General features: G+C 36.0%; 1 protein-coding gene across 2 annotated transcripts in view; it reads right to left on the bottom strand.

The window, feature by feature from the left end:
* WAPL (WAPL cohesin release factor) overlaps positions 1-12,336 on the bottom strand; it is an 86,031-nt gene that overhangs the window by 28,538 nt on the left and 45,157 nt on the right. For both annotated transcript variants that reach the window (XM_049894339.1, XM_049894340.1), the window contains exons 6-12: positions 11,392-11,544; positions 10,971-11,107; positions 9,771-9,882; positions 7,091-7,318; positions 2,808-2,919; positions 2,353-2,450; positions 1,589-1,665 (exon numbers count right to left, since the gene is read on the bottom strand). In XM_049894339.1, the coding sequence (XP_049750296.1) occupies positions 1,589-1,665; positions 2,353-2,450; positions 2,808-2,919; positions 7,091-7,318; positions 9,771-9,882; positions 10,971-11,107; positions 11,392-11,544 (917 nt within the window). The remainder of the gene's footprint in view (positions 1-1,588; positions 1,666-2,352; positions 2,451-2,807; positions 2,920-7,090; positions 7,319-9,770; positions 9,883-10,970; positions 11,108-11,391; positions 11,545-12,336) is intronic.

Here is a 12,336-nt window from a genome sequence, read left to right as displayed (position 1 = left end):
TGTCAAGTATCACACTAGGTGCTATATTTCATTTTATTTTGGAAAAACTCAAGAATTTAAAAAATTTCTGTAAGCAAAGGTAAGTTACAAACTCATGGCAAAAGTTTCGTTTATGTCTGGTACTACCTACCTCTATCACCAGCTCTGTTTTCCCCAAGGAATTCTTTCTCATGTTACCACTCTCTTCTATACAACAGACCCATCACAACCAGTCCCCAAACAGAGCTAACACTGAACATTTCTGAATCTCACTGAATGTTTTCCATTTAGATTGCATGATCTTAGCAGGCAGGGATTATTATTTATATCAATGGTACATAGACTCGATGGCACTGGGGTAATAATAACCTTGTATAGACAGGTATTAAGTACTTCAAATACATTAGAGCAAATCAAAATTTTTAACAGGAAGTCATAACTGACACATCGCCTGGCAGTCATACAAGGGTATCAACTATATCCAAGGATTCTCAAGGTGCTACCCAAAATAACAAGGAAATTTAATCCTTAAATGGGACTAGTATTTCTGAAGACTCTTTTTAAATCACCAAGTCCATTAATATATTTTGAAAAAGTTTGAAAGAGATTAGGTAAACTGACTCTGTCAGCTCACTTTTCATGTATTTTATACACACATACGTATGATACAAAACCCATAAAGAAAACTGTACCACATTTAGTCTACTCCATGCTGGTCTTTAAACATACTGAGGAGGTTCTACAAGGTCCCTTAATATTTCATAACCTTTTTGTTAGGAAGGTATACTTCATGACTAACCTTAAATCTGTTCTTCTGATGTCTGGGGCGCTAGTCAGAACTACAACATTATCGTTAATAACTACCTCTAGTAGTACTGAGCTGAATCGTGGTATGGAAAGCGGGTGGCGGGGATGTATCTATTTGACTTTTCAATATGTATTTCTGCATTTATCAGAGTTCTACCGAAGAGCTCAAAAAGCCAGATGTGTGTGCTTTCACAAACATCCACTTCCAAGCCATTTAACCTGAATCTACACTAATCAAAACAAAGAGCTGAAAACTGTCATTAAATACCTCCTTTCACAAGGCACTTTTCAGGAATTATGACATATATAAAAGAGACATTTTTAAAATCAGAAACAGATTTAACTTCCAAGAATACTCTTTGGCAAAAGAGAGTGAAACATGGTAATAAACAACTGGAATGCACGTATTAAGGGTACTAAGTGTGACAACGAATAGGGAAGACCAAAGAATTGACGCCTTTGAATTATGCTGCTGGTGAAGAATAATGAACATACCACGGACTGCCAAAAAACAAACAAATGTGTCTTGGAAGAAGCATAGCCAGAATGCTGCAGCAAGACATATATTAACTCATTTATATGTTATTTATATCTATGTTATATATAACGTATGTATTACGTATAATACATATATCACATATAGTAATATATCAACATATATTAACTCATTTAACTGTCACAACCTCAGGTGAATAAATACAACAAATATGACTCCACATCTACATCTGAAAACTTCTAAACCAGTAAGTGACCTGCCCAAGCATACACTCTGTAAAGAAAACGAAACTTTAGAAAAACTTACTTAGCTGATGAAACAATGAGTTGTGAATCTTTATATGCTATTAAGTAGCTTTGATTCTCTGGATTATGCACTGTTACCTAAAAGTAAAAAAATTGAAAACAGTAAATACTACTTCCCTGATCTATTTATGGTAATCCATAACTCTCACTCATTTACATACAATGCACTATGCCTGGTGCTTCAGAAGATACAAAAATGAAGAAGGAACAGCCCTTGCCATCTAAGGGAGTAACTTCCACTAGCTATTGAACTGGCCTAAATCATTTATTCATTCATAAAAGCCAAAAAGCAAAGTATACTTATTTCAAACCACTGCAGTTCAAAAGTATCATTTTTTAAAGCCAAATATTGTAAGCTGTGATTACAATGACTCAAATAACAGTCAAATCAAGAAAATGGCTATTAATTAAAAAATAATAATAATAATAATAAAAACCCTGACTGCACTTAACTTTTTTTCCTCAAACAAGTTAATGTATTTTTTTAAATTTCACATTAAAGAAAGAACAATAAAGTTTGGCACATATAAACAAACCTGACATGCAAGGTTTCTTTTGGGGTAATAATATAAATAAAATATATGTATTCTTAAAATATGAAACTGCTCACTTGTTTATTAATAACTGGTTGCTTAAAGAAAGCATTGCAATTTCATTTTGGATTAACAAAAGTGTAACTCTCTAGGGGTATATAACATATAGCAGCCGCCCCACACAATCACATTTAAAATTAAATCATTCTCCCAAATAGCTGTCAATACTTACACTTTCCAAAACTCGTAAACATCTCTCTGCTCCCCATAATGAGGCCACTAATTTCTCTTCATCCTCATCTCTACTTAGATGATCCACACATTCTTTTACTAGGAAAAAAGAAACGGGCATAAGGTAGTACGTCTCATTACCTCAGCGCTGACCCCTTAGCTAGTTACTGTCTGTTCACGTGCTCTGAGTAAGCTGCAGCCTCTCTGAACATTACTCTAGGTTTTATACTCTGAAATACTAAAATGTACGAGGTTCTGCTTTATAATTATTTTATTTCCACAACCCCCCAATATCAAAGTCTTAACAGCCTTGTCTTTAAAGGTTAGGGACTTGCAGGATGCTACTAAGAGATCTGAGTTTTTCAAACTGATACAATTACTTTTTGAAGTATTTAAATAGAGTATTTTCCTTGGCTAAAATAATACATTAAAAAGTTACACATGTGTATATCATACCTTTATCTACAATATGATCCAGGCCACCCAGAAGCCGTAGTTCTTCTTTAAACCAATCTCCTGCTCGTTTAGAAGTAAGGGATAGTAACGTCTCCATAGCTAAATGCCCAGTCTAAAATTCAGAAGCACCAATAATGAACATTGACTTTTAACAATAATTCCATGGCAAGATTTCTAGAGATTGGCGTTTCTTTACAAAAGTTCACTGCATGCTGGCTGCAGTTTTTCACTGCACAAGTGCCTTCAAACTAATTTTTAATTTTATCAGAACAGTTTAAGTTGAAATGTTTTTAATCACATGGCTTGTTTTCACAGAAAACTTATTAAAAGCAGTTTATCATCTGCCAGTTCAAAATCATACATAGGTATGTTATTTCTTAGTACAGAGAATCAAGAAGTAGGATTGTTGAGTCAGAGTATATACATATTTCAAACATAAATTGATATACTGGATTAATTTCCCACAAAGGCTGTAACCAGTAAACACTCCCAGGAAAAATATTAGTGCCAGTTGTCCTGAACCCCTCAAAAGCACAGTGTGGTACGATTGATTACTTTTGTGTGTGGCCTTTCTAGCCATGGTCTTGTAACCTACGCAGGTGATTGTGTGGTAGGGTAATTATGGCCTAAAAAGGGGATTGGTCAATTTTACAAGAGAGCCAGTTCCAGAGCAGAGGGGAGGAGCCAAGTGCCCACCAAGGAAGGAGAGATTAGCAGCGGACGGGAGACCCAGCAGCGGGAGCTGGCACCATGGTCTTCCCAGCCCACAGAGAGAAAGCAGGGTAACTTTGGCTAGAGAGAGGCATGCCTGTGAGCACAGCTGGGGAGAGGCTGTCCTGAAGGAAGAACTGTGTCCTGACTGTTCCTAAGCCTCAACTCTGTTACTTCCCTAGTAAACCCTGTAATGGTGAGTGTGGTCTGTGAGTTCCCTGTGGCCCCTGCAATGAATTCCTGAACCTAGTAGAGACAAGGAGAGAGTGCTGAGGGAGGGGCAGTTGACGTCAGAATTGGTAGAGATGGCAGACAGGAGGCTCCTCTGGCCTCTGCCTCATGGGAGTTAGCTTTGCTCTGTGGATCTTGGTTATCCTTCCCCTTGTAGGCTTAGAGGAGGTCACACACTGCCCCCTCACTGATTTTACAAGTTATCACTTAAATTTTCTACCTTCTTGTTCTGTTGTGGATTTTTCTGACTACAGTAAACAAGCATTTTCCACATATTTATTAGTTAATTATATCTCTTCTACTAATAGTTCCTTGTTCATTATTTCCTTATTTTTCTGCAAGGTTGTCTGTCTTATGTATTAATGTTTTGTAGATTTTCTCATCTATTTTAAATTCAAATCCTCTGTTCTTTAAAGTGTTGCAGTTTCAGAGTTTTAAACGTTATGCTCCAAGGGCTAGCAGCTTGGATACGAGTAGCTTGAGGCCGCCATTATAAAATTATATATAAACAAAGTTTCAGGACTACCACTAGAAGGAGCATATAAGAATTTGTAAATAAAACCAAAAAACCAAACCCACTGCCTTCGAGTCAATTCTGACTCGCAGTAACCCTACAGGAAGAGTAGAACTGCCACGTAGGGATTCCAAGGCTGTAAATCTTTACAGAAGCAGACTACCACATCTTTTTCCTGTGGAGCGGTTGGTGGGTTTGAACTGCCAACCTTTTTTGGTTAGCCAACCAAGCACTTTAACCACTGCACCAGCAGGGATCCTGACTATGTAATAACATTTACAACCAGATGTAAGTTTTTCTCTCTCTTTATTTAATTGTTTGGCTTTTTTAAAGCACAAAGCCAACCATTAACATAGAGTGACCTGGTTCCTGTTGTAATAAAGGAACCTCACCATAAGAAAAGAAAGGTTTTAATCAGCAAAGACTGAAAAGACCTGGTCCTCTTTCCCTTAAAAAGATGCAAATTTTCATTAAGTCATGCTGGTCTATTTGGAACTGCATGTTACGTTGAGAAATTCAAACACATCTTACTAGAGAAAATCTTAGCATTATAGATTTAGGGGAGTTCTGAAGACTTTACTCTTAAATAAAAAACCCCAAGGTTGTTGACCAACATGACACAGATAGAATACCAGAATCCAAGTACTATAAAAACAGACTCAATTTTGTCCAATTTTCATTCTAAGTTGCTGAAAGTTATGTCATGAGATCAGTTCAGACCCACCAGCTCATGTGTCACAATAGGGAGGCTGAAGCCTAACGAAACATTCTTCGTTTAGTAAGAAGGGCGGTAGCAATTTGATGTTGATACAATAAAAACGTGCAAGCCTTTTTACACGAAGAAGAAACTATACTGTTTCTATCTGTACAAGACTGTTTAATATTTAAGGCTATGCTGAGTATATTATAAGCTAGCATTTAAAAATAGGCTGTTACTCAAACATTTTATTTGAAAACGAGTAGCTAATTCATTTATCAGAGTACTACTCTGCTGTTGTTAGCTTTCAGTCGTTTGAATTATATCTGAAAATACCATAATTTTAATATTATTTTAAATTATCTTTCCATAGCACATCAGCAGTCTTATTATATTTCAAGGTAGAAGTTAAGAAACTGATGAAAAACAAAAACAAAACAGATGAAAAACTAATGTATAGGGTATATTCATCCTATAAGACAATGTCTATTGTATAGTTTTCAAAAAACTACAACGTTCAAGAATAGCTGAAGTTAGGGAAAAAAAGAGTCATTCTAAAATTGGCAACTGTGTTCTGGTTGTAATCATATGAGTAAACTATTTAACAAAGTATTAAGGAAGTTATTATTGGTATTTTCCATCCTAATAAATTTAATGTACAAGTTTATCATCAAGTCATATAATAGCAAATGCCTGAAAAGAATCTAAATGTTTAATACGGGAGAAAAAATAAATTAGAGAATAATCATTAAGTTGTGCAGCAAATAAACATTATAGGCTCAATTTTATTCTTTTATAACATTAAAATTAGTATACTTTTTAGAAGCGTTAAAAGTAAATACAATCAATAACATACTGTTGAAGGCAGCACACAGATAATCTGGTGATGGTCAAGTGCGAAGGTCATTTGCAACTCTACTGTCTGAGCGTAACAGCTATTTTACCAGTTAGGACATACTGAGTTCATGTCAATTCTGTTATCTCGCTTGCTGAAGTTAACTTTGTCCCCCAACCCCAACGAACACTAACCCTATCCCCTAACCCTACCCTAATTAAATACAGCAATAGTCCTAAGTCAGTATCTTGGCAGCACAAAGCATTCTATAAATTTCTGAGACAAATGCTGCAGTAGAAAATAGAACGCATTAGTTCAACCATGTATACGAGACAAATGGGCAGAGACTAACAGGCACACCAGCCCAAAAACAAGACAAGAAGGCAGGAAGAGGCAGGAAAACCGGACAATAGGAAACAGGGAATCTGGGGTGGAGAAGGGGAGAATGCTGACACATCACAGGGTTTGCAATCAACTGTCACAAAACAATTTGTGTATTAACTCTTTAATGAGAAACCAATTTGTTCTGTAAACTTTCACCTAAATCGTAAATAAGTAGAAGGCAATAGAAAAAAAGTTTATATACTGCTGATGTAAATATCTGAAGAGCAAGGATTATACAACAATCTTTTTCAAAACCACAGTCCAATTACCTTATAATAGCCTATTGATCACTGGAGATATTATCAATTCTACAAGTGAAGAAAGCAGAGCTGGAATCAAGCAAAAGCAGCATGGCCATCTCAAATAAAGGGAGCGTAAGGCTAGACGCCGGCCACAGCTCCAATTATGAGAGGCGCTGTTCTCGGGAAGGCAGCACCTAGCGACCTTCCATCTGAGTCTTCTGAGTTCCTCAGGGCCTTGAAGGCATTCAGTCAGACACCCTGAGACACCCTGAAATAAGCCACAGCTTAATAAAAGGGGCTCTTGCAAATCCTCTGAACCTTTATTCCTGAAGCCCACAGAGGATAAGAATTCAAATTCCTAATGGCCTAAATTTAGTTTTTATATTAAAAAAAAAAAAGAGAGAGAGAGAAAGATTAGGCAAAATGCAAAAGAAAATTTACAGCTGTTTACTGGCAAGAAACCTAAATGCAGAAGAGCTAGTTTAGGAATTTCAGACAGGGAATGGAATTCAGCTCAGGACTAAACCTCAGAAGAATCTGCTGAACTGTAAATCAAGGCTAAGAAAGGTTAAATGATTTGCCCAAGTCACAGAGCTGCTAGGAGAACCGTGATAAACAAAAACTTGCTGAGAAGCATTTTTCATTTTATAATGGAAGAAAGGAACCCACCGTTATGTTTTCTAGATCAAGATGCTTGTTGTGGACAGTTTCACAGAGTCTTCGGATTTTTTCTTTAATTTTGTTCATGTCTTTTTCGTTCAGCAGCTTAGATGATGAAGCATCTTGTTCCAGTTCCAACAGTCGAATCATTAGGTCTAGACTAGCTCTATCGAGATCCATGTTCAAACGATCTCTACTCAATATATACATGAGGGCAGCTGTACAAAGGGACAGATTCTTAAATAAACCAAAAAAGAAAAATTCATATAAGCAATTAGGGATCATTTCAAGACATCAGACCATTCTGATACTGTTCACTGTCAACAGTTTAATGGCAACAACTATCTAAAAGTCGTATTGCTGACCATGTTGAAAATCTTTAAAATGTTGTATTCAGTGCCCCTCCCTAAAATATTCTAGGGAAATATAGTTATATATATATACACATTTTCTATAAAATACATTTATAAAATAAATGAACAAAGTACTGTTGCCTGAAATTTTCCTTTCTATGGTCCTCCTCTACATGATGCCCCAAAGCTGGAAGAAAAGCTGAATCACGTATTTCTTTGGTCATTATGTGCCAAATGAAGAGTTTATAGAAACTGTTTGATATATATACATAAAATGATATTATGATATACCTCATACCTTATTCTTTATGATATAGTAGACACAGCCAAATTTCAGTTTAAAATCAATAATGTAAATGTGTTTTAAGATCTGCACCAGAAAATTAGCATACTTTTTTTCTGAAAAATAAACAGCTAGGCTGAGTCAGTATATAAACTTGGGATGCTGAAATAAACATTTGGGTTCATTTCTTTAAAGTAAGCCAATCAAGTTTGGTTTAACCAAGTAATATTTTTTAAACTATTAACCATGTGCTCTCAAAATCATTCCCATCAGGTGGTTACCCAGTGCCATCGAGTCGATTCCAACTCATAGCGACTCTATAAGACAGAGTAGAACTGCCCCACAGAGTTTCCAAGGAGCACCTGGTGGATTTGAACTGCCGACCCTTTGGTTAGCAGCCAAACCACTACACTACCAGGGTTTCCACACTCTGCTTTTATAGGTATTATGTTCTACAAGTGAGGTCCCTACATGGCAGAAGCCTTTTGCTACTAACTACTAACCTAAAGGCTTTCAGTTAGAACTCATCCAGCAGCGCCTCAAAAGTAAAGGCCTGGGGAACTGCTTCTATAAAGACTACAACCAAGAAAACTCTTTGGAGGAGTTCTACTATGTAAACACATGGAGTTGCCATAAATTGGAATCAACTCAACAACAGGTTGGTTTGTTTTAAATAATCTACAAATACTAGTGGTATGCTTTAGGTAAGCAATAGTGGAACAAATAGGCCCTGTTTGAGATATTCTGTACTTACCTCAATGTGCAGAAACATAATTAACAATCTAAAGATTTAAACTGAAATTTCAGACTAGGTGACTGATTAAATGCTTACTTAGCAAATTATTTTTGGCAATTAGGATGCCACAGTACAGGTGGGTGATCCAATGCCCCCAAGATCACAAAGCAAATGAGTTCTTAGTTCTCATCTCTTCCCCCTCACTGATTATTCTGTATCTGCTATGACTTGGTAACACAGCTACGTCCACTCTGGGTTACGCAGATTGCTTTCAATTTCAGAAGACCTGGTATTAGATTAATCCTGTGTCGCCTAATCTGTATTTGGGACATAACTTCCTTGAACAAAAATATAATAAAGCCATCTCAAAATTATCATACGGATAATAATTAGTAATGAGGATTACCTTCTTCTGAATTTGACAATGTTAAAAATATAACTCCCTAGATTTAAACCTGAATTTTATTACTTCTGTTTCATTTAAGAGAAAGAGCCAGAGTCCGTAAAAATGAAGAACTGCTTTTCACAGTGGGGCTATGTCCCAGACTCACGATAAATATTCAGTATGTTGAATCTGCCATATCCCCAACCAATCATAAAGTACTGTACACACTGTAAGCTGATTTGAGGAAAAGGGTCTACAGGCACTGGAAATTCCAGAATTGAAAGCAGACCTTATGATTTCTAATACAGAAAGAGAAAACAAAACCCAGTGGAAAAGAAAATTCAATAATCCAATTACTGAATATATATATTATCCACATACATTTACTAGAGAAATTTAACTTAAAACACTCTGTCTAGCTCCAAAAAGATAGCAGCAAGTGTTACTTGGGTCTTTGTAACTAACTGTTCCTATTTCTTATCAGCATCAGCGTTTTTCTTCTGATACAGTAATTGTTTCCCACAAAGCTACATCCGGACAAAATGCTTTTTTAAATTAGGGCTACATTTCAAAACCACTTATTTTTCATGCTATTAATACTGAATATTAAAAGTTTCTTCTCAGCATTTTCTGATTAGCTAAAATCAATGCTCACAGAATTAAATATCACCTATGGTAACTGAATAAAGTTTTAATAGTATAAATTACAAGTTAAAAGGGGAAAAATGCAGCCAAGAAAATAATCTCAAGTGACTTTACTAAGGAAAACATTCTAGCATTAAGTGCTACATATCCAGCAAATAAAATCAACCCGACCTGTAATCAGGAAATATTTATATATGCAACCGTGTGACCAATGAAGACACTCTAACAGCCGAATAGACTCAAATTTTTTTAAAAAATGTTTCTAAAACCCAGAAATTTAAAAATACCTGATGGTGCTGGGAATCATCCAAGGTTTTAAAGACCATTGCTACCATCCCGTGTGCTCTCAGGTGCATTCGAAAACTGGGCATGGCACATTTAGTAGCCAAGCTAATAACACTAGAAGAAAACACACTAGGTTAGGAGGACTCAAAATCGTTAGTGTATTAGTTCCTAAGTTTGTGCAATACCAAAACAAGCACATGGAGGGGGAAGGTGTGTCAAAAGCACTGCCTATACAGATCACAATATAAAAAGCATGAGCAAGCCAAATTACGACAAATTCACTGATGCCTAGTGTGTATACTGTATTAAAAAGCATAAGCACATGATCGTCTTTGGTGTATCTCAAGCAAGAAGTCTTAGCTACGTTCATAATGCTTCTGATATATAAAAATTAAATGTACAGGTGAATAAAACATTAGAAACTGATTCATTATTCCCACTAAAAACACATAATGAATATTTTATTTAATAACTTGTAATTTACCGTTCCTAATTTTCACTGTGCCAAAACACTACTCAGCATAACCAAAAGAACTACTGTATTTAACTAAGGCACAAACTTTTATAAGTAGGATTTCATAATATAAAACTAGGCCTTTTTTTTAAGATTATCCACAAAACTCTCAAAATCTAGATGGCAACTAATAATTTGATATGTCAAAGGAAAAAATTATGGATGGCTAGATTCCAGTTCCAAATGGCAACGCCCAAGGTATGACAGTAAGTATCTGGAAACTGAAGCCAACATCATGCTACAAGGCTATCACCCAGGTTGCCCTCCTCTATTCCATGTCGAAAGAAGCCTTGGTGGTGCAATGGGTGAGCACTCCACCGCTAACCAACGGTTAAGCACTGCAACCGGCTAACAGTTAGAGCCTACCCAGTGGCTCGTGGGAGAGTAGCAATCTGCTTCCATAAAGATTACAGCCTAGGAAACCCTATGGGGCAGTTTTATTCTGTCACATGGGATCACTATGAGTCAAAAATCTGTTCACTAGCACCTAACAACAACAACTCCATGTAGAATCTAGTCTTTTTAAAGGATATTGATCAAATTCTAACTTATTATGACTGGTCATAAGCTACATCCAGGACAACAAATTCACAAGTGTTTGACTTCTTCGACAACACCCCACCCTGTTGGAAAAATTTAATGAGATACAGCACGCACATAATTATCAAGTATAAAAACAAGATCTTACCTAAGGCAACGCGTGTTTAGAGGCTGAGTGCTCTTTAAGCCACTTAGTAAGTACTCAATGTCATCAGTGAACTCTTGATTTTCACCAAATTCCACCACATCATTGAAGTGCTTCACATGTTGAACAACAGTATATAACTGCCAAAAAAAAAAAAAAAAAAAGTCCACCTCTTTTGTAACAACGAACCAGAATATTTAAGTCCATGGGCTTGCTGTACTTTATTTAAAAGTGTATAACATAGTTCATTAGATAGAACAAAAGATCTTTTTAAAACACTGGTAGTGGTAGGAGAAGATAATTTTTAGCTCATGGTTCAAAACTGTAAGTATCAGTGTACTGACATTTGTTCAAGACATCAAAAGGCTAAATGTCACACACAAAAATCTATCCACATGCAGGAAAACTGAACATAGCTGCTTACTTCTTTGTCTTCTTTTCTGCATTTCAGTGCAGTAACTATTTCTTGGTAGGGCTGAGTAGGTATGGTCACAGTTTTTATCACTTTGGGTGGTGGTGCAGGAGCCTTAAAAACTCCATCATCTTTTTGATTTGGTTCCTTTGGAGACAGCCTCACCTATTAATAAAGGTATTAAATTAGTTGTTCTAAATAAATATATAAAAAGAGTAATGCCTCATCCATCTAACTGGCAAATTTAAAATCATAAATAACATTAAAAATAAAAAAAAAAATGGAGGCTTCTCAAAAGTCACAAGGTATACATAGAATTCCATGCACTATTTTTTTACTTGCTAAAGAACCACTCAGGAATTCATTCTGGTCTTTTCTAACCCTTCACTTCACACGATTTGTTATTTGTCTCCAGGACCAGTAGAAAGAATGAAGAGCCACAGTTATACACATAAATAATACTGAGAAGCAGCTAGGGATGAGGAAGAAAAACTACCAGAGACAGACAAAAGGAATTTAAAAAGCACTGGATTCTGAAGTAATTCAGGGCAGAAATAAATAGCTGTTAAGAGTATGGTACACCGGCATACACATGGTACTAGTGTGCACAATGATGATTTCGTACTATCAAAAGGAATTTAAAATATGTTTAATATATTTTGTAAGAAGACAAGGACAAAAACTTTAGGAAACAGTGATGGCTGCACAACGTGGTCACCATAATTGATATGTCACTGAACTGCATATTTAAAAACTGTTAAAATGGCCATTTTTTGGTTATATGTATTTTTTTTTATGTATTTTACCACATTAAAAAAATAAAGACAACCCCAATAGTGTGGCCCCTGGATACCCTTTTAGTTCTATAATAAAGTCGCTCCTGAGGTTCACCCTTTAGCCAAAGATTAAACAGGCCCATAAGACAAAACTAGACTAAAGGGACACACCAGCCCAGGG

The sequence above is a fragment of the Elephas maximus genome, chromosome 8, assembly GCF_024166365.1.
Source record: "Elephas maximus indicus isolate mEleMax1 chromosome 8, mEleMax1 primary haplotype, whole genome shotgun sequence".
NCBI classification, from domain to species: domain Eukaryota; kingdom Metazoa; phylum Chordata; class Mammalia; order Proboscidea; family Elephantidae; genus Elephas; species Elephas maximus.
Note: the sequence above shows the minus strand (reverse complement) of the source record. Positions and strands in the feature narration are given on the sequence as shown.